The 23,195-nt window shown below is 36.4% G+C and overlaps 2 protein-coding genes across 2 annotated transcripts; both read right to left on the reverse strand.

Moving 5' to 3' along the window:
* Positions 1 to 9,873: 9,873 nt before the first annotated feature.
* LOC117986479 (putative beta-carotene-binding protein) lies at positions 9,874 to 14,789 on the reverse strand. The gene is made up of 5 exons (XM_034973317.2): positions 14,651 to 14,789; positions 12,731 to 12,950; positions 11,829 to 11,959; positions 10,318 to 10,470; positions 9,874 to 10,066 (listed from the first exon to the last, which is right to left on the reverse strand). Exons 1-5 carry the CDS (start codon positions 14,724 to 14,726, stop codon positions 9,912 to 9,914), a joined length of 735 nt encoding a protein of 244 aa, XP_034829208.1. The 5' UTR covers positions 14,727 to 14,789; the 3' UTR covers positions 9,874 to 9,911.
* Positions 14,790 to 16,191: 1,402 nt separating this feature from the next.
* On the reverse strand, positions 16,192 to 22,488 carry LOC117986480 (protein takeout-like). The gene is made up of 5 exons (XM_034973318.2): positions 22,360 to 22,488; positions 20,547 to 20,766; positions 19,636 to 19,766; positions 17,620 to 17,772; positions 16,192 to 16,407 (listed from the first exon to the last, which is right to left on the reverse strand). The coding sequence occupies exons 1-5, from the start codon at positions 22,427 to 22,429 to the stop codon at positions 16,250 to 16,252; spliced, it is 732 nt and encodes a 243-aa protein (XP_034829209.1). The 5' UTR covers positions 22,430 to 22,488; the 3' UTR covers positions 16,192 to 16,249.
* Between the last annotated feature and the right edge of the window lie 707 nt (positions 22,489 to 23,195).

Consider the following 23,195-nt stretch of genomic DNA (forward strand, 5'->3'; position numbering starts at 1 on the left):
ATTATCTTTCATATCCTTATTGGATTGGATTGCATGTTGTATAGACTAGACATAAAATATGGAATCAACAGTGCAATAATTGATTCTCATTCTGAGAGGAGACCCGTGCTCTGTAGTGAGCCGGCGATGGGTTGATGATGATGATGATGATGATGATGACAATAAAATAAGTAGTAACAGCCTTGGCACAGAAAAGCCAAACCTTACTTCGAAACAAACTTAGGAACTATTTGAATTTATAGTTCGAGATCTTGGTCTTAAATATTTGCGAAGACTTGTGAACAATCTGGGACAGTAGGTTTGAACGAATTCTAGCAAACTTTAAACACGTAACATAGTAACTCGAATAAACCTCACTTTGTATCGCTAGCGATAAACTTATTGAAAGCAATAGGTACATATCTTGTTTTGACTATTTCAGATAGTTATTATGACGCAGACATCCGCTAAGAAAGGATTTTTGAAAATTCAACCCCTAAGGGGGTGAAATAGGTGTTTGAAATTTGTGTAGTCCATGCGGACGAAGTCGCGGGCATGAGCTAGTAACTTTTTTACTAGCTCATGCTCGCGACTTCTAACTTTTTCTGCAATTCTCCATTTTTCCTATATTCTTATTTTGGAAAATTGCAGAAATAGAGAATTGCAGAAAAAGTTGGGCTCTAACTTGTTAGCCTTTATTAAGGCTGCCTTCTGATTTGTTGGTGTGGCAGGAGCAGTGCAGATCAGTATGCTCGAATTTCTTATCCAGAGTTTATATGATTGCTGTGGCATTTCCTATGAGCGCAGAGTAAGCGGGAGTGGAGTGAGATTGTTTTATAAATACCACGCCTCTAATGACAATTTTATCTTTGTTATCCTTATTTGAGTAAGAAAAATAAACCAGTCAGTCATTGTCGAAATTTATTTAAATATCTAACGTTTTCTATCTTTGATTTCAGTATAGAGACCTATCTCTTCTCTTTTTTATCGCTCGTAATCAAAGTTTTTCTGAATTTGCTAACGACTTCTAAACTTCTTATTACAATGCGTAAAAAAATAACCTGTCACGCGCCATTTTAACTGTATGTGTCCACGTCGAAAAGACGATTTTTGACCATGTTTTAAAGGTGAACCGTACTTTTGACATGACAGTTGGACCATAAGAGTTGAAATGACGCGTGCGAACTGCGAAGTCATTTCATATGGACTATAAGTTTCATTGTATTTTTCACCTTCATTTTGAAATTTTTTCAAAGATCTAAGTTAAAGTTAATTAAGTCTTGATTGAATGTATATTATAGCATGCTATATTATAGCAATATGTTTGCAGCAAGTCTTTAGTTCGATTGGCGTATGTAGCAACCTTGTGTGGTCGCGTGCTCCACAACTATTTGTACTGTGCGGATGTGTGTGCAAATTAAACGTTAACTCTACATTTTATTACTGTCTCTGCTAAGGTCGCATTTCTAAAATTAGGAATATTATCGTTATCGCTGGAATTTATCTAGCTTTACTGAAAAATGTTGAGGGGTTTATGGAAAATGTAGGTACTGTTTACGTTATGCATGACAATGATATAAATAGTAGGTCTGTTTGTACCTAATTTATGTCCTTTACCTGTTTTGTATTCTTCGTTGAGTCAGTTTAGAAATTGATTTATTTGTGTGATTCCCGCGATTTCATTCGCGTGGTTTTATGTTTTTTTTAATCCCGTGGGGACTCGTTGATTTTCCGGAATAAAAGTAACCTATGTGTCAATCCAGGGTAAAAATCTATCTCCATTTCAAATTTCAGCCAAATCCGTTCAGTAGATTTTGCGTGAAAGACTAATAAACGTATATACAAACTTTCGCCTTTATAACATTAGTGTGACAGGACAGTGTGATTGTGAGTATTTGTATTTATTTATTTTTCGATTTAGACTTATACAAGCACTTACGAAAGTCAGATAAGCATAGTACAATACAATAACAAAATAAGTGTACAAAATATGGCATATAATCTAGATAATACTAGTTCAAAAGTATGGGACTAAGTACCCATATTAAAAATTCAAAAACGGTTTGCTCGTCAATGATTTTTTGTATGTTTAATATAATTACAGACCTGGAGAGTGACATATTTATTAAATACTTATTACTTATCTACTTACTATATTTTATTCCAGAAAAAAAGAGTTTCCATGAGATTTTAAAAACTAGATGTTCGGACGAAGCTAGCGATACAAGCTAGAGTCTAAATCGCATTTTAAATTGGACAAAACAAACGCTGTAAAATAAGTTTGGTCCGTGTTTTCTTATTATCCTTTATTTTCTTTCCTTTTGGCTTAACAGAAACAAAAGACGGCATATAAAAAGAAGGCAAAAACTTGTCAAAGTGCAAACTGCATCGCACTGTAAAGGAAGAAGTCTCATGTCTTCCTCCTTTTGCTTATCCGCTCTTGTGGCGGCTTTCACAATAACTGGAACTGTGAAATTAGGTGAGAAAAAAGAAAAGAAAAAAGCTTTTCAGCGAAATGTCATGTTATACCATTATACTTTCCTCAAAGGCATTCTGAGTTTTCCTTTTCTTATTTCTTGTTTTTAGATTGATAGATAAAATCTCTTTGTCTTCCTTCGTGTGGATTTGGTTTGCAAAAATTCTGTGGGATGCTAGCATAAAGACAGACAGACACACTTTCGCATTTGCAATAGTAAGTATGGATATAGATTTTTATTCCTTTATTAAAATAGTTTTGTGCGTATAAATATGAACCACCTTGGTTTATATTAATACGCACTTCTAACTTTTCGGAGTTGTGTGTATCTTAAACAATTACATACGGGTGAAGGAGAACATCTGCATCGTGAGAAAATCTGCATGCCTGAGAGCTCTCCATAATGCTCTTAAAGGTATGTAAAGTCTGCCAATCCGCACTTGGCTAACGTGGCGGACTATGGACTAAACCCCGCTCTTTCTGAAAGGAGAGGGTCAGCGCTTGATTGAGATGATGTAGTTTGTAAAAATCTAATTAAAAGATGAGGATGAATCCATTAGTTACCTATTTGGAACAGTGATTTAGTTAATGTTCCTTCAAAAACAACCTATTTAGAACTTTGTTTAGAATAAGAGTAAGTATTATCGTAAAGTTCGTTATAAGCTGTTTCTTTATTATCCATTGTTCCCTCAATGTGAAAAGTCTCTTAAGACTGTCAGAGTAACGTCAAACTTTTCACTTAAGCTATTCTTCTTGCATCTGCGAATTTGCAGTTACGGCTTTATGACTTAACTTCGAAATAACTTTGGTATTTCATATAATAGAGAAACAGTCACGGTTTGTTCAAGTAATTGAATATTTATCTTGAAAGTGCTGCTGTTACTGGAAGTATAATAAATATGAAAACATTTTTAGGGGTTGAGTATTGTCTAGAGATCGCCCACTTTCCAATATTCCATATAAAATGTAGACATTACCTAAATGAAAAATTTGGTACCTACTGTGCGGAATTTACATCCTTCTTCTACTGGTTGGTAGCATCGATGTATTTTGGTAGCTTTACTAACACTTTTTAAAATAGCAATTTTATCCGAATACCATGTCATCTTATACATGACAAAGGCATTCTGTGTTTTCCTTTTCTTATTTTTTGTTTTTAGATTGATAAATAAAATCTCATAGATTAATAAGTTATTGGTTTCGCTACGCTCTACTAAAATCTCTTCGTCTTCCTTCGCGTGGATTTTGTTTTCAATAATTCTGTGGGATGCTAGCATACGGGCAGACAGACACACTTAGGTATTGTAGTTGTACCTAATAACGATATTGGTTGAATATTAACCCTCTAACAAATAGAGTTAGAGGGTTAGTGTACAAGGTAACTTGTGTCAGCTTACAACAAGTGTCAGCACGCGGTGACGATCACTTTTCTCTACTGAAGGGTGAGAATCTCAGAATGAGAAGGGCTTAAGGTATAGTCCGCCGTGCCGCCACGCTGGCTAAGTGCGGATTGGCAGACTTCACACACCTTTGAGAAAATTATGGAGAACTCTCAGCCTTGCATGATAATGAAGTTAATTATTATTTAAACAGTAACTAATTAAACAGTAGAATTGCTTAATTTTACGCAGGAGTTAATGTATGGTTAGGAATGTATGGTCAGCAAAAAAACATTGTTTATAATTATTTTTTTATATGGCTGTAAAAAGTAAAAAGTAATCAAAATGTCTTACAAACATTAATAAATTAAACATGCGCCTTATAGTAGGTAGGTACCTATCCAGCGCAGTTAATTTTCTGTGGCCGGCGGTGTTGAAGCTTGAAATTTTCAACCGTTTATGGCGCTGTTTACGAGCTACAGGTAGGGTGACAATAGTTCCTAAAGCTTCCAGGACCCTGACCTCTATTGATACACGCTGGACTTGCGATTGCCGACCTATTTTTGGAACAATTGATTTTCGCCATTTTGGCACTGATAGCAGCAGTGAGCGTCGTGTGAGCATGCTCGGAACTAAATGTTAGTCATAAAACATCTGTCAACATAGTGTCGACACCATGGATTTAGGTAGTGATATTTTTTTTAGTAGACACGAAAACCATTTTTTCGTATTAAAATGGATACTTACGCTCTTACGCTCGGTGAGGTGCTTCAAATCGGCACAAAAAATAACTTTCATTGTGTATGGCACACCGCTTCCAGCATACTAAGCATAAAATATGTCCTGATTTCTCGGCGGTTTTCAATTTATTGTCCGCTTTTATTAAAGACATTGGAAGTCTTAATAGTGAATACTGAAAGGTTGCCGGTTCAAACCCCACCCGTTACACTATTGTCTTACCTACTCCTAGCACAAGCTTTTCGCTTAGTTGGAGGGAAAGGGGAATATTAGTCATAATTGACACGGCTCATATTCTTAAATAAAAAACTAGCTTATGCTCGCGACTTCGACCACGTGGATTACACAAATTTCATACCCCTATTTCACCCCCTTAGGGGTTGAATTTTCATAAATCCTTTCTTAGCGGATGCCTACGTCATAACAGCTATCTGCATGCCAAATTTCAGCCCGATCCGTCCAGTAGTTTTTCCTTTTCCTTTTATATATTTAAGAAAACCAAAAAAAACATAATGTAGCATAGTCTTGAAATTCTAGACTCATATTTAGTCACCCTGGCTACCAGAGTTCACCTTCTGAATGAGGGCCACACTTACTTATATTACTAAGCCAAACACTGTAATTAGTTGCTGTGTTATTACGAAGTTTTAAATAGTACCGTCGGGCGATTTGGAAATTGTGGTCATTAAATTAGGCTAACATTACTTGATCAACATGCCTCATTAATTTATGTCTATCCACCCAAATATACCTTGCTCAAACTTTTTTTTCTTGTAAAGATTTTCAGTCTTTAAGGGTCTGCCCTTTGATATCCATTTCAGCTCTTACCGTTGTGTCTTCATTGCTGATCGTAACTCCTTCCACTCATACCTACTTAGTGCTACACGCAAGGATATAGACAGGAATAGATTTGGGGGGAGGGGAGTGGGGGGGGGGGGGGGGGGGGGGGGGGGGGGGGGGGGGGGGGGGGGGGAGTTTAATTTGGCCCCAAAAACTTTTGCTCGACTTGACAACTTGACGGGGTACCTGGTCAGTGAAATTTAATCTTTCAACTAGCTAATACCCACAACTTTGTCCATGTGGATATAGTTTTTTAAAAATCCTGTGGGAACTCTTTGATTTTCCGGGACAAAAGTTGCCTGCGTCACTCTCCAGGTTTTTAACTATACCCATGCAAAAAATTACGTCGATCCTTTTCTCCGTTGCGTTATGATTGAACAACAAACCTAAACCAACAAACACACTTTCGCATTTGTAATATGGGTAGTGATTAGATAGATACAATCCAGTAGTAAACAGGAGCGCGATCGAAAAAACTTTTGCTTTTAATATTGAAACAATTTAAAGCGAACGGGAAATGAGCTCATAAATCATAAATTGTATGTTTTTGGGAGTAGGATAGGGGCAAAGGGGATGAGGATTTGGAGTATCGAGATTTTAATAGGTTTTCTGAAATTAGAGTACCTATGTACCTGCTTAGGTTCTTAAAATTACGCAAGCGATCATCAATCGTTGTTTTTTGTCGTGCCAGAACCGTCATTTTAATGTGCTAGAGCTTTTAGAGTGCAAATAATTTGCAATATAAGTTTATTTTCAAGAACTGTAATTATTGACAACTAAAACTATTGGAGCATAAAGAAATATAAACCTTAATTTTATTGAGTTAGGAATTTATTTCAGACTTCCTTTAATACCTACCACTAAAGTAATTGAATTGCCAACTAATTTCTCAAATGGAGTAACCTAAAACATGCTTGAAAACAACTAGAGAGAGAGCCAGCGCGTGCCAGACATTCGTTATTTTATAAAAGCTGAAAGTTTCTCTGTGTATTGTCCCCAACACTTGGAGGAACATTTTGTATGAATGTTTGTTTGGATCATGGTGGCTTTGGGAGATCTCCCAAAGCCACCAAAGCAAACAAGTGTTAAAATAAGCGATGCGATACAGAATTTGTATTGATTACCGTATCGCTATAAACGTGGACTTAAGAAAATGCATGGATGAATTTCCATACATGCGATTCAAATGTTTCCATAATACCTCATCATCATCGCGTGCCTTCTTCAAAACGAAGTTTGGAGGTCATCATGCGAAAAGCTTCTCTATTTAAAGCCGCCTCTTTCAGCTTTGGGTAACTAAGTCCTGTCCACCCCCTTATATCGTCCAACCATTTGCGTCTTTGGCGACCTGGAGCCCTTTTGCCCTCAATCCTTGCTTCCAAAACTAATCTCGGAAATGAGAATTGGGCTCCTCTTTGTAAATGCCCAAAGAAAGCGATCTTCCTTCGTATGATAGTGGACATGAGTTCACTGTCTTTGTGGACCATTTCCAGTACCGTATTGTTCGGTGTAAAGCTGTTCCAGGTTATCTTTAGCATTTTCCTGTAGATCCACATCTCAAAAGCTTGCAGGCGGTTATTTGCTTCCTTTTTGAGAACCCAAGTTTCACAACCATACAAGAGGGTGGACCAGACATAGCACTTGACAAGGCGGCATCTCAGCTCGAGCTGTAATTTGGTCCTGCAGAGGGTCTTGGACATCTTGTAAAACATAATTTTAGTTTAGCTAATACGTTCCATAATACCTACGTCATGCTGAACTAGTTTCGCGTAAGCAAAACTAATTTATCCTAAAATCGTGTTGGACCGGTAACTATAAACAAACACTATAAATGGTTTTTTGGGTAATGAAGCGATGATGGAAAATTTAACTTCACACATTCAAATAAAATCCCATGTAAGTGGCCGATAGTAAAAAGTTTTAATCAGCCTGCATTCAACTCCGGTGGCAACAGCGTCGTAAAACAATATTATTGAATCGTTAATTTTTTATAATCTTTTAATTGGACTATTAATCCTTCTATAGGTACACAAAATGTTTTAATTAGTAACACAGGAGTTCGTAATGAAACAAGTGTAAATTAAAAATTCCAATCAACACTGGTATGTAGAATGTATTGAGTTTACGTTTGGTAAACCCATAGAGTAAAGGGTATACCTGACATCCTATTATCCATCGCCTTCCTGCTCCAATTGGGATGATGAATATGTCAAAAATAAATTATTTCTTGGAATTTATTAATTAGAGGGTCTTCCAAAATTTATAAAATCCATATCCGCTGTTAGTTTTTCAATTTAACTAAAAATGCGTCAAATTACGTCAAACGTTCATGATGTCACATCCGTTTATTTCATAGAAGCTCCCTTACTAAGCGAGCATTTTGACGTTTGATAAAAAGTCACTGACTGATTTTGACTAGAACTCATCCTCTGTATTCTTTTTGAGACCAATCCAAACAGTTGGACCAGTTGAGCTCCTGTAACCACCTCTATCTCTTCTGTTTCATTTCAGTATCACTATCAGTATCCGTAGTATTAGATTTTACGTCTCACCAAACGTTGCTAGAATTCGAGAGTCGAAACACAATAACATCAAAGTAAAATGGACGTAAAGAGCCTTGAATTGAAGTCAAAAATTCAATGCCACTGATTTAAATTTTGCAATGTTTCCGTTTGGAGCGCTGGCTGTAGATGTGTAGACAAACTTGAGCTTTAAAACTAGGCATTTAAGATCCAGTTTACTATGACGCGGAAGTATTTCGACTCTCGAATTCTAGCAACGTTTGGTGAGACGTAAAATCTTATACTACGGGTACAGTACCCTTACTAAAACCTGACTATCTGTAAGCTAAGAGACCAAATCAATGAGCCCATGTGCCCATAATACATTTTTAGGGTTCCGTACCTTAAAAAAAAGGAATCCTTATAGGATCACTTCATTGTCTGTCTGTCTGTCTGTCGTGTCTGTCAAGAAACCTACAGGGTACTTCCTGTTGACTTAGAATCATGAAAATTGGCAGGTAGGTAAGTCTAATAGCAAACATAAGGGGAAAAATCTGAAAACCGTGAATTTGTGGTTACATCATTCAAAAAAATTTAATTGTGGCCATAAATTAATAATTAGTATTTTCAATTTTCGAAGTAAGCTAACTTGGTAGGTCAAGTGGGGTATCATGTGAAAGGGCTTTTACCTGTGCATTCTAAAACAGATTTTCATTTATTTTTATGCATCATAGTTTTTGAATTATCGTGGAAAATGTCGAAAAAATACGACTGTAGTACGGAGCCCCCTCATTTCGCGAGCCTGACTCGCACTTGGCCGGTTTTTACACAAAATATGAGCAATGCGAATTGTTGTTCTTTAAACTACTAACGCTTGTTTTAGCACCGTGCCACTTGTTTATTGCACAAATTCTTTCACAAAAGATCGGAAAGAAAATAATTTTCTTTTATGTTTCTGCTATTGTGTTTAAGGAGTACTTGACCTAGACCTGTGCTGTTATATTTTTCCATCTCCGAGCAGATTGAAGTTTTAAAGTTTAAACATAATTTTTTACCTGCCCCGTTCTTTATAATATACTTAATAGAAAATCGTATATCATGAGACTGTAATGGGCGGGGAATCCCCAGATGCTTGAATGGCGAGCACCCACTGCAGTCACCATTTATTGGTGGTAGTGACCTCTATTGTAAAGCGCAGCGTTGGAAAACCCCACCACTAGATGGATGGACGATGTAAGATACAAGCGGCTTAGACTGTTCTGTAAAGATACTTTAGGACTTTCTTCCTGCAGTCTAAAGAGTAGACAATGATAGACGAGCACTGACGACAGAACACGACTATTTAATCTATGAGTTAGACACGTTCTGTCTGTAGGCAGACATCCTAAGGGAATTATTCCTGCCTCAAAAAGAATATTTCTGTGGCTGCGTATTTACGCTTCGCTGTTTTCTCCTCTTCGCTATGCTGGTTTTTCTATCCGCAACAAAAGACTGACTGACAGAAATAAAAAGTTGCGAGTGTAGAGGGATATACAGGTGTAACCAGAACGCTAGCAAAAACTTGGCGTTATTGTTATACTACCTAAATCCAATCCAATACCAGTAATATTTTGCCTCATTATGTAGTTTTAGTGATTTAGTATTTTTCAACCCCGCAATGTATAGCGTGCATAACTCCGGTCAATGCCCCACCTACGACGTGGCATTGGCCCCGAATGGCCTACTTAAGTCTGATGTTTTATTTGCAATATATCGTGATTTTTTCAAAATATAGAATCTTTTTTGAACTTTTTCGCGTTGTTTTGGTGTTATCATATCTGTAATCATCAGTAGTATCATATTCCGTCTTCGCTGGTTACACCCTGTATGTTTGCCTTGTAAAATTCACGCGCACGTCCCGGGGAAATTGACAACCGCAGTTGGCGAGTGGAGAGCAGGCTTAAATAGAAAAACTTCTTAGTCATACTGTTAAAATAGATGTTTTATTCCTCTGATAGGTTATGGTTTAAGTTCGAGATCTTTGCACGGGACGACGAGGAAGAACTGCTTGACGACATCCACATATTTAGCTATGACCTGCTTGATGATGGGGCCGCCCACTTCGTCAATGAACTCCTTCCAACTGTGATCGAGAATTTCTCGGAAAGGCTTTGCTGAAAAAAAAACATTAAAAATAAAAATCATTTTTAGGGTGCCGTACCTTAAAAATCTCTGTAGGTCAACGTCTTAAAAGTAACCTGGACTTAGTATTGTATACGACAGGTCGAGATGGCAATCGGGGTATAAGGCGAGGGGACGCCCCGCACAGCGCCCGCAATCGTGCGCACCGGTTTAGCGCGGGTGCTGTGCGAGGCGTTCCCACCCTGTTTGCCATTTCGACTTGTCGCGCTCTATAGGTACTTACCCCGCTCATCGTCACCACCGAATAGATTTTTTAAATCGAAGTAAACCTTTTCTAACATTTCGTAGCTATAGTCGAATCCCGTGATCTTCCAGTATTTGTTTCCCTTCTTCTCTATTTCCTTAACTGTGATTTCAACTGCGATTTTGACTTTGTCTGTAAACAGAAATAAAACAATTCAAGTTAGCCGTTAGCGTCAATCAAGAGGAACTAAAGATCATTCCAAACTTAAAATCATCATCATCATCATGATCAACTCATCACTGGCTTACTACAGAGCACAGGTCTCCTCTCAGAGTGAGAAGGGGTTTGTCCATAGTCTACCACGCTGGCCATGTGCGGATTGATAAACTTTACACACATTTGAGAACATTATGGAGAACTCTTAGGTATGCAGGTTTCCTCGCGATGTTTTCCTTCACAGTTAAAGCAAGTGACATTTAGTTACTTAAAACGCGCATAGTTCCGAAAAGTTAGAGGTGCGTGCCCAAGATCGAACCTCCGACCTCCGATTAGAAGGCGGACGACCTAACCACAAGGCTATCACAGCTTTTTACTTAAAATATAGAAATTTTAAATAGGTACGTGTGTGTGTTTATGAGTATGTGTGCAAGGAAGAAAGAGATGTTATCTAAAGTTTCATATACGCCAGAGCTACATAGTACGACATTGCGGCATGCTACCAGTCCCCTGCAGCATAAGGATTGAGGAGTTGGAGTCCAATTTTGTATGGAACAATGTTGCTATCTGTTGATGTTCTCTATCGATTAAAAAAGAAACTACGCAAATCGATTTGGTAATTTCGGAGATTTTGGTGTACATAGGTAGAAAAACACAACTCTTCCTTTTTTGAAAGTTGGTTAAAAAGTAGCCTATTTTACTCCCTGAGTACATTACTCTACTTGTTTGTGAAAGTCCCGTCAAAATAGGTTCCGCGGTTTCGAAGATTAGCCCGTTCAAACATACAGGCACTTCAATTTAATTTATTAGTAGGTATAGATTATTCCTTGGAGGTATACATATACCAACCCGAGATTGTCATCAGTTTTTATTTGTACAAAAAACTATTTGGCTCGTATTTCCACTGTTTAAGATACAAGGTCGTACTAATAAATAATCATAAACCAGAAATACGACGTGGGATGGAAAAAAACTGTAGCGCGTGTAATGTTACTAAAGCCGGTTGCAGACCAAGAACTAAGCTAAGTTAGTCAGCTTAGCTCTCATAGCTGGTTAATTTTTAGGACTCCGTACCCGAAGGGTGCCAACAGAACCCTCCGCTGTCCATCCGTCCGTCCGTCTGTCTGTCAGCGGGCTGTGAGACGGCTGCCGAGACGAAATTGTCACAGAATGTGTATTTCTATTGCCGCTATAACAACAAATTTTAATAATAAAAATTTCAAAACGGCAGGAAAAAAATTAAAAGAATTATTTCTTGTACGATCCATGATACCTACGGACTACGGAACCTTTCGTGAGCGTGTCCGACTCGCACTTGGCCTGTTTTTACTTACTAGTATAGATTTTAAAGTCGCCGTCCCCCCATGCTTCGATGAAGGACAGCTTGCCTTTCAGGTCGTATTGACCAGTTCCAGTGAGAGGACATTCAACAGTCATCTTCATAGTGTTCTTTGGTGGATTACGTCTGTGAAAGAAGAATATTAAATGTCATCTCTTTCTCTACGTCAGTGTGCCATTAAAATCCATTAATCCATTAAAATTGCCTGGAAGAGATCGCTATTTTAGCGATAAGGCCGCCTATTGTACATGCTATCTTTGTTATATGTCTATTGTTTTTGTTTTGGTGTACAATAAAGCATATATTACTTATTTACTGCTCATATTAAAAATAATAAAAATATATATTTGGCATACCACCTCGAGTGAGTTATAAACAAACATGTTATAAACGTTGTTATTTGTCAAAAATTGTATAATCTTTTTTGACAATGATTAACAACGTCGCTAAGTAACTTATCGACAGATTACGGATAGATTGATTAGGCCGTAAAATAATGACGTGTAGTTAGACGAACAAACTGTACGGGTACTGTACCTAGTGAAATAAAAGCATACAAAAAAATTACTTTGTTCCTTATTATTCTTATTTTTGATTTACGGTGCCCCTATTACCTCGTCAATCTTATAATAAAGTATTTTTTATCTTGGAGAGTTTATCTACCTATCTACGATAAAATGGTTTTTTATAAACATGACTACAGAGGGCCGGCTAATTCGTATTCTGACACGTTTTATTCATACATTTTTTACAATTTACAAAAATAGTTCGATGTCGATTATCGTTATGTCGATATTATGTCGATATTACTTATGGGTTGTTGTTGTTATTGTTGATGGTGATGATGATGATGAATGAAAAAAGCCTACCCCAACTACCCAATTTATTAGTACTTACGTAAGTTCAATAATCTTGCATTTGGTAACACCGGTGATCTGCAGGTTTCTGAAGCCGAGTTTCAAATTGGGTCCATCATTTCTGACAGCATTAATTTTAATAGGATCGACGACCGGTAGTCCCAGCGAAGGTACCCCAGCGGTGATGTAAGGCAACGCCTTTTTCCCGCTGGACAGAATGCATTTCTGATCAGTTGGTTTACACGGCGTGATGAAAGGCACTGAAAAAAATATTTCATATTAAAAGTAAATATTTATTTGATAAAATCGCCTCTTTGCAACTGCAACGGGTTATTTCGGAAAAAGTGAAAAGTGAAAAATGAAAAGTGTCATTTTAACTGATAATGTTCAAACCTATTTATTTATCCCACTTATATCAAATGACAAAAGTTACATTCAATTTAATATTGTTTCTGTTAATTTCACACACCATCCCTTCTAAACTCGTTAGAAACTAATTTACAGTCATTGCACATCTCTTTTTTTCTTAAAAATATAGTTTTTGAAATAACACGTCGTAGTCGCAAATAGGAGAAATATTATATCAAAGTATGGTAACTGCAGGTCGAAATAAAATACGCATATTATTTTTATCGTTAACAACGTCCAAGTATAAATTACTAGCTGATGCACGCGACTTCGTCCGCGTGGATTTACATTTTTCAAAATCCCGCGGGAACTCTTTGATTTTCCGGGATAAAAAGTAGCCTATGTGTTAATCCAGGGTATAATCTATCTCCATTCCAAATTACATCCAAATCCGTTCAGCCGTTTTTGCGTGATTGAGTAACAAACATCCAAACATCCATACATCCAAATATCCAAACATGTAAACATCCAAACATCCACACTTTCACATTTATAATATTATTAGGATTAGGATCATCTGAGCATTAAGGAACTCTTTCACTGAATACTCAAAACAATTTTCTAGGCTCCTTTAGGCTTATCTAAAGGTCCCAAAGGTTAGTAAAACAATCGCACAATAACTTTTGCATATTCTGGACTAAGAGCCAGCGCGTGCCCGACCGAAGTACCAAATCAGTGATTCATAAGTACTTTACAGACTTCTGTATTAGCTAAATATAAGTATCCAAAACAATACATTGACAATGCTGTATTTATCTATATTAATATCAAAGTGTGTAAAAGTGTGTCTGTCTGGAAGGTACAGAGTTAGCTTACATTCCGGGGAAGGACATAGGCTATTATTTATCCCGGAAAATCAAAGTATTCCCACGGGATCTTTATAAAACCTAAATCCACGCAGACGAAGTCGTGGGCATCGTCTAGTTCCCAATAAAGAGAAAAAATTGTCTCAGGCTTATAATGTTATTTGTATCTGAATTTGTAACTTTGTTGCGATCACATAAAAATTAAAATACAAGAGGTTTCTACATTTTTATTAGTAAGAACATCATAATTATGTTTGGTTAACTGTTTAACTTTGTAGGTACCAGTTAGGCTATTGATTGACTTAAAAAATAGGGCAATAAGAAACTACGACATTCACGGGTTTTTATTGCAAGAATTGATCAATAGGTTATAAAAGAAGTAAAATCCGCAGAGTGCGGTTTATATTGAATCGAAAATCGAAATTTGATCCTTTTTTTAAGTTTGTTTCACAAACAACAAGGACAAAATAATAAGGTTTTGTTTTTAACAAAGAAAACTTTAATATTTTATAGAGGTCTATTAATTTATGATTGTCTTTTTTCATGTCTAAAACATGACTAATTGTGCAGTTTAAATTTTTAAGAATTTCGCTTTCGCTGCATGGTTATAATAACAATTTTTCTCCTCGTACATTCTCCACAATATTGTCGAAAGTGGATTAATAAATTGAATTTACTTTAATATTCATACACGTATAACAATATATTATACAATTAAAATTAACCATGACAATATTCAAACTTACCTAAACTAGGGTCAGCTGATGCAACCACAAAATAACTGACTAAGCTCGTCAAAATATAGCACTTTGTACGAAACATCTTCTATGAGAACTCCAAAGTTCAACAAAAACCACTCTGTGTTTCGGTCTTTACTATTTTGAGTGAAATGTAATACTGATGACAAAATCATAAGCTCGTTTAATATATACAAAACAGAATAAAGGCTGAAATCAATCAAACATGTATATCACGTTTTTTGTTGTATGTACAAAACCAGATTTTAAAATGAGAAGCTGCTGGTATATTTGAATCTATGAAAAGATGGTTTAATCATTTTTCGCAGAATAGTTTTAAATAGATTATACTAATAATAACACTAGTGGTCAAATGATTGAGTACCTACTTGATTTTGAGATAGACACGGCGGTATTATAGGTCTAAAAATTGAGGCTTAGAATATCTTTCAATAAAATTTTTACTTTTAGATGAAATATCCTGATAGTAAATAAAGTCTTTGTAAGAAAATAATCGTCATTATCTGTTCAGATTTAACGGAGTTATGGAATGGAGTAGCATTGACAAAAATTTCATTCTCTATCCTAAAAGAAAAGAAATGTTATCAAAAGATTGATATGTATAAGTATGCCAAGCTGCAATTAAATCCGTTCCATTTTAGCGTGATGCGCGCACAGACAGATAAACAAACTATTTAATATATATTTAATATATAGTGCTATATAATAAAATATCTAATGCTTATGTCCCGCCCCACCTAGTACTCGTTGGGAGGTCTGCACTCGAAATTGTAGACGAGTATGTACCTAGGACCCACACCTAGGACACACAATCCAGTTAGGTAGGTCAATTTTCGAGAAAGAGGTCAGCCGCCGAATCTAACTCGGCTGGGCAGCTTTCAGGAAGCTTCAAAATCTATGTATGTATTTACTTTATTGCACCACAAAACACAAATGACAGGTTATAAAAAAGAAATCTGAAAAAGGAGATGTCTTCTTGTCCAAAATTCCTCAGTGCTTGAAGACCAAAGTCTTCGAACAGTGCGTGTTGCCAGTGATGACATATGGATCCGAGACATGGTCGCTAACTATGGGCCTCAGAAAGCTCAGAGTCACTCAGCGGGCGACGGAGAGAGATAGGTATGCTTGGAGTTTCTCTACGTGATCAAATCAGAAATGAGGAGATCCGTAGGAAAACTAGAGTAACCGACAAAGCTCAACGGGTTGCGAAGCTAAAGTGGCAATGGGCAGGGCACATAGTTCGTACAACCGATAGACGTTGGGGTTCCAAGGTGCTGGTATAGCGACCTCGCACCGGAAGGCGCAGCGTTGGAAGACCCCCCACTAGGTGGACGGACGACATCGGACGAGTCGCAGGGAGCCGCTGGACTCAGGCGCAAGAACGTGGTGTGTGGAAGTCTCTACAAGAAACCTATGTCCAGCAGTGGACGTTTATGATGATGACGATGATGAATAAAGTATCTTCAATATGCAGAAGTTGTCCAGTTAAATATAATTATATTTATATTTTAAAAACAAAAACTCAGTAGTTTATTTTAAAAATAATAGTTTAATCTATTGCTAAGTTAGAATGAGGTACAAGTCAAATTATGAGCTGGAAACTTCGAGTTGTTTGGCAGGAACGGCGAGAAAAAATTTTTCGACACACCCCACATATTGAGCTACGAGTTGTTTGATAAGATGCCCACCGACTTCTTGTACGAGCTCGTTCGAACTTGTCTCGAAGATTTGTTTCAGAGGCTTCGCTGTAACAAAAATAAATAAATTAATACCTTGTGCCTCTTATAACAAAGCTTGGCGATCATAGCGACAATCTGAACTTTGCACACTGCAACTCTGAATAATGATCGTGTGTTTTTTTTTGTACTACTGCCGCAGGTTTTATCTACTAGGATGTCTTTCCCACCCATCTTCTGCTCCGCACCCTGGGTGATTAAATTTTAGCAGACCATAAAGAACGTATACGATATAGACTAGGCTTGGCTGACCTGGTGGCAAGTGATGATGCAGCCTAAGATTGAGCGCGCTTGCCTAGAAGATGCCTAATCACTCTTGACTTGATGGTTCTCATATTATTACAATTGGAGGAGAAAAATGATGCTGCAGTGGCGTTTCACATACTAACGGTTTGAATTAGAAACGAGGAGGTAAGTCGCTTTGTACGAATCAGTGGAATTTCCACTACTATTTCTCGTTATTACTGTTAGAAGTTTCTTTAAATTTCAGATGGTACCCTTTTCGCATCAGGATTGAGGATTAAGAATTTTAGGATTTAGAACGTCGATTTCTCATGAGATATTGTAATCCTTGATAGATATATAAATCGGTTCAGTAGAAGTAATTGAAAAACTCGTCGTTTTTCAATAGAAATATTGATATTTTGTTTATTAGTTGATGACCTGCCGTTCGGATTATTTCACAGAAAATTGTTTCTTAAAATTAAGTCGATCTTTTTATTTTTTATATAATCTCTTCAAGATAAACTCAGTGTTTTTCAATGATATTAGATTTTCTTCTAATATCATTGGTGTTTTTCCTGTTTCCTTATTTGGTTTTCTTAGTTATCCGCTGTTTTTTGTTGTTTTAGTCTGACTTAATTTACTACCCGACTACGGGAGGTAATTATGTGTGTGTTTATCATTTCACCGGTTCTCTTACAATGGCCAAACTACTAATTTGATTGTGATAAGTGAGGTATCGTTAGCTACATCGGACAGACGCTTTTGTATTTATAACTAGCTGCCACGGCGAACTTTGTACCGCCTCATAGTCGATTCTTTTTCAGGCAATTTTTAAAAAAATTTCTCGCCGTAAGAACCATCCTCGTACTTCAAGGAATATTATAAAAAAAGAATTAGCGAAATCGGTTCAGCTGTTCTCGAGATTTGCGATCAGCAACACATTTAGCGATTCATTTTTATATATAGAGATATTAGTAGTGATGAAGCCACACTTACCCCGTTCCTCGTCACCATCAAACAGATTCTTCAGGTCGATGTGAACCTTCTCCACTAAGTCGTAACTGTAGTCGAAACCGGTTATTTTCCAGTGTTTGTGACCATTCTTTTTGATGTCCTTAATTCTAAGTTCTACTGTGAATTTAACATTTTCTGTGAAGAGAAAGGGTACATTAGAAATAGCGTTATTGAGGCATTTTTTATTTTACGCCCTACAGGTTGACAACCTCCCTGACGCGGGTGCAGTGCAGTTTTGGGTTCGATTCCTGGCAGGGGTAATTTGGTAATTTATAATTACCAAATTGCCCCTAGACTGGTTTGGTGGAAGGCTACAGCCGTGGCTCGTTACCACCCTACCGGCAAAGTCGTGCCACCGTTCTAGCACGATGCTGTATAGAAACTGATAAAGGGTATGGATGTTATAAAAACTGCCATACCACATACACACGTACATACGGTAGATACACATGCTATTTGTTATATAAAAAAGGATATATGAAAAATCCTAGGATGATATATAGAATAGGTACAATGCTTTGAAGTATGCCTGATGTCTGAGTACCTATAGTAAAAGTAGAATCAAAGAAGAAACGTAGAGACAATGGAAATAATGTAAAAAATAGGTTTGATTGCAAATAATTCAACGATGTCTATCAACGACCAAGAATTAATTAGAAGAGTTTAAACGTGTATAATGTGTAACGTGTATTGGCCAAACCTGATTTTAGCATATTCATGCTATGTAGTTTTGCCTGAACCAAACTAATTTATCTATACTAATAAATAAAATTAAAGTGTCTGTCTGTAATTTCGAAATAACTACCTCATATTAGGCTCATATGGTTATTTGAACTGTAGCATAAGCGAACCACACGTGTTAAAAATTTTAGTTTGTTTGTCTGTCTGTTTGAACGGGCTAATCTTCGGAACGGCTGAACCTATTTTGACGGGACTTTCACAGATCAGTAAAGGATTAGCCAAGGAGTAACATAGGCTTAGGCATCACAATTTATCACTGAAAAACTACTGGGGTCTCCGCTCTGAATGTGAGCGAAGGGCTGGCCAAAGTGCGGATTGACAGACTTCATACAGCTTTGAGAACATTATGGAAATCTCTCAAGTATTCACAATGTTTTCCTCCGTCATTAAGGCAACTGGTACTTAATTTTTAGGGTTCCGTACCTCAAAAGAAAAAACGGAACCCTTATAGGATCACTTTGTTGACTGTCTGTCTGTCTGTCTGTTGGTCTGTCAAGAAACCTCCAGGGTCTTCCCATTGACCTAGAATCATGAAATTAGTAGATAGATAGGTCTTATAGCAGACATTCGGGGTAAATCTGAAAACCGTGAATTTGTGGTTATATATACCAAAAAAAATTAAATTGTGGTCATGAATTGATAATTAATATTTTAAATTTATAAGTAAGATAACTATATCAAATGGGGTATCATATGAAAGGTCTTCACCTGTGCATTCTAAAACAGATTTTTACCTATTTTTATGCATCATAGTTTTTGAATAGGCTACTTGACAATTTTTTTAAGTTGGTCTTAAATGGTTAATATTTGTCCTATTATATCAAAAAAACACTCTGACGTCATGCATTTGTAAACAACAGTATAACCCTGTGGTTATACTGTTGTTTACAAATGCATGACGTCAGAGCACAGATAATCTATCGGCCAAACATGGCCGACAGTGTTTTCACCTGTCTAAGAAAAATATTTTTTTAAATTAAAGTTTTACGGTTTTTAGGGCGCAAAAAAATATAGTGTTAATTTTTTTGATATAATAGGACAAATATTAACCATTTAAGACCAACTTAAAAAAAATGTCAAGTAGCCTATTATCGTGCAAAATGTCGAAATAATACGACTGTAGCACGGAACCCTCGTTCCGCGAGCCTGACTCGCACTTGGCCGGTTTTTTAAATTGCACATAGTTGACTCCCCTAAAAGGAGGTTACAGTTTTTAACCACTAGGTTAAAACCACTTTTAGTTAAAGAGCTACTTACTAGTATGAATTTGGAATTCGCCGTCCCCATAAGCCACGATGGGTCCTATTTTGCCATTCAGATCGTATTTCCCAATACCGTGGAGAGGACATTCAGCAACCAACGTCATGGTATTCTTCTCCGTGTTACGTCTGAAATAAAGAAATTGCACCTGTTTAAGATGACCATTTTTTCTCTCAAGAAATGTACAAACACAAACGATATATAATTAATTCCATATCAATGAAAAAATAAAAGTATTAATAATTGACCTCTGACTGTGCAATGTGCACACTGTCAGCGAGAACTCTCTCTTTGTACTATATTTTGTTGTAGCGACAAGAGCCATCAATGAAAAAAACTCGCTTAACGAAGCTTGGCGATTAAAACACTCGCGTAGTTTGCGCAGGGATTAACATTAGTATATGTAGCAACATAAATACTTAATTATAGGTCAATAAAACTTTAAGCTAGCTTTATTTATAATATACAAATTATGCTCGCGTGGAATGGTGCCAAGATACTGGCTACAATTCCGCACTGGACAACCAGGCTGATCCAAATTTTTGCGCAAAAAATGAGCCAGCTCTTCTGTCACTAGATTAGGCTATTAATCGCGATGAAAATAATGTCTCGTAATTTTATTTTTGCACTAAAACTCCATGTCCCTAGGGTCTCCACGGCAAACGGAACAAAAATGAAACTCTCGATAAGAGAGGCATAGGTACTTGCGCCGCTTGCCGTTTTTAGACATTTCTGCTGCGGCGGCGCCTGGTCTTGATGCAATTAACATAATTAACTACAACTTGGTAAACTAAAACTACCTGACTATTCATAAGAACTTGTAAAAAGTTTACATGAATAAAAAACATATTCTATTCTATTCTATTCTACAATTTGACAATTGAATGCCGAAGAAAGTATTTACTCACTCCATTCCTAGAATCTTGCATTTGCTAACACCAGTGACTGTAATTTCTCTGAATCCAAGCTTCAAGTTATTTTCATCAGATCGTACAGAATCAATGATCATAGGATCAAGGGTGGGTACTCCTAGTTCAGGTAGACCACCGACAAGGAATGGTATCGCTGCTTGAGCACTGGCTGTAATGCATGGCTTATCATCTGCTTTGCAGGGTTTGATGAATGTCACTGTAGAAAAAATGTGTAAAAATTACAATAAAAATCAAAATTCTACCACCTATTTAGAAAGAACATTCTAATAAAAAAAACCGGTGAGGAAATCAGAAAGTTACTCTTTTCAAAAGCAACATATTATTACACTAGCTGATCCCCGCGGCTTCGCCCGCGTGTATATAATATAGCCTATGTCACTCAGGAATAATAAAGCTTTTGATTGGTGAAAGAATTTTCAAAATCGGTTCAGTAGTTCCAGAGATTACCCCCTACAAACAAACTTAATTGACATTACCTCTTTAGAATATTACTATAGATTAAAATTAAATAAAAGAAAGTGTAACTTTAAAATAATTATAGTTTGGAATTAGGTCTAAATTAGGTGCATTAATAGAAATTATATCTATCAAAATTTTAGGGCTTGATGACCAAAAATATAAATGGAATCCTATTTTGAACAACGATATTGCAAATTAAGGAGGTTTGTAGATAATGTGGCTAATTCCGTTGTACCTACACAATCTCTACTAATCTCAACTAAAATGGCACGTCTAATTCGCTTGCTATCCCTTTCATAATGTTGTTTTGGGGAAAATGATAGCACAAAATAATTTAGACCTGTTAATTTAGTTTAGTTTATAAATTGTGTACAAAAGAATTGGCCCCAATGGCCCACTCAAAATTATGTATAGTGACTGTTGAGTTAGCTCTTCAAAAGCTTAAAATAAAAATATTGACGGTTCAAAATTTGCGAACATTTGTTAGTTAGATTCATATTGCTTAAATTAGAAAGAAAAACCTAGTCTTTTGTGTATCTACTTTTTGTTTTATTGATATCCACACTTCGTTTTATTTTAATCAAATTAATCTATTTTATTATTATTATGCATTTACATTCCCCTTATCTGTCACCTATTCCTCTTTATTTTAGATTTTTAATATATATATTTTTTTGCATATTATACAAATTTTACTTTATATATTGAATCCTCTTCAGGTTGCCTGGGAATCTCTGTTTTAGTAATAAGGCCACCTACTGTACAACTTTCGTATTATATTTTCTTACTTTATTTTCTATGGCGTACAATAAACGATATCTTACTCAAAAGGAAAAACGGAACCCTTATAGGATCACTTTGTTGTCTGTCTGTCTGTCTGTCAAGAAACCTACAGAGTACTTCCCGTTGACCTAGAATCATGAATTTGGTAGGTAGGTAGATCTTATAGCTGAAATTTGGGCAAAAATCTGACAACCGTGAATTTAGGGTTAGATCACACAAAAAAAAAATTAAATTGTGGTCATGAACTAATAATTTGTATTTTCAACTTTCGAAGTGAGTGACTATATCAAGTGGGGGTATCATATGAAAGGTCTTCACCTGTACATTCTAAAACAGAGTTTTATTTATTTTTATGCATCATAGTTTTTGAATTATCGTGCAAAATGTCGACAAAATACGACTGTAGTACGGAACCCTCATTGCGCGAGCCTGTCTCGCACTTGGCCGGTTTTTCTTTACTTTACCTACTTTAGATATTTTTTGCTTATTACAGATTTCCGCAAAGTAACGCCTCTTTCTATCCACAATAGGTTAAAGTTAAACTTACCAACACCCGCATTAGATTCAGCAACCAAATAGCCGATCAGTCCAACCAAAAAGTAATTGAAACGAATCATTTTTGTAACAATAATCGTCTCCGTAAAAATATGAGTCGGTCGTTTAAAGCTCAATTACATACTGATGCCTAATTCTAACTTCTCTTTTATATATAATAACAGTCATGTATTTTTGATGCCGCATCAGATTTTTTACACGAATTCAGATTTAATAACAAGACGTGCTCAGTAAACCGTATCACAGAATTGCTTATGAAACTATTTTAATTAAGGCTTAGTTCTAAAAGTAATAAAAAGTTTGCCACGAGAATGAAGTATGATGATGTGTCATCGACCTGAGAAATTTATCCAGGCATTATTTGGACATATAGCAATTTATCTTACAACAGGACTAAAACTTACACTAAACAGGTTTCTTTCTAAGCTTTTTTAATTTAAATGGATTTATTACTGGAGTGTTTCCATACTAGTAAATTGTACGATTAAATCTATGTACGAGCCAATTATGAATCCATACTCAATTACTCATCATTACCCATATTATAAATGCGAAAGTGTGTTTGTTTGTTGGTTTGTTGGTTTTTCCTTCAATCATGTCACAACAGAGCAACAGATCGACGTCAGTTTTTGCATGGGTATAGGTATTTGAAGACCTGGAGAGTGACATAGTCTATTTTTATCCCGGAAAATTAAGGAGTTCCCACGGGGTTTTCAAAAACCTAAATCCAACGCGAACGAAGTCGCGGGCATCAGCTAGTAATATTATAAATGCGAAAGTGTGTCTGTCTGCAAAGTTTTCACAGCCCGTTTTGACGAAATGTGGTAC

The sequence above is a fragment of the Maniola hyperantus genome, chromosome 11, assembly GCF_902806685.2.
Source record: "Maniola hyperantus chromosome 11, iAphHyp1.2, whole genome shotgun sequence".
Lineage (NCBI taxonomy): Eukaryota > Metazoa > Arthropoda > Insecta > Lepidoptera > Nymphalidae > Maniola > Maniola hyperantus.

Excerpts from the sequence above, each read along its gene's own strand:
- LOC117986479 (XM_034973317.2), bottom strand. The coding sequence starts at position 14,726 with ATGTTTCGTACAAAGTGCTATATTTTGACGAGCTTAGTCAGTTATTTT. Across the intron at positions 11,960-12,730 it reads TGCAAGATTATTGAACTTAC|ACGTAATCCACCAAAGAACA; the intron begins GTAAGTACTAAT and ends CTTCTTTCACAG. Across the intron at positions 10,067-10,317 it reads CGGTGGTGACGATGAGCGGG|CAAAGCCTTTCCGAGAAATT; the intron begins GTAAGTACCTAT and ends TTTTTTTTTCAG.
- LOC117986480 (XM_034973318.2), bottom strand. The coding sequence starts at position 22,429 with ATGATTCGTTTCAATTACTTTTTGGTTGGACTGATCGGCTATTTGGTT. Across the intron at positions 20,767-22,359 it reads TGAATCTAATGCGGGTGTTG|TGACATTCATCAAACCCTGC; the intron begins GTAAGTTTAACT and ends TTTTTTCTACAG. Across the intron at positions 17,773-19,635 it reads CGAATTCCAAATTCATACTA|AAAATGTTAAATTCACAGTA; the intron begins GTAAGTAGCTCT and ends TTCTCTTCACAG.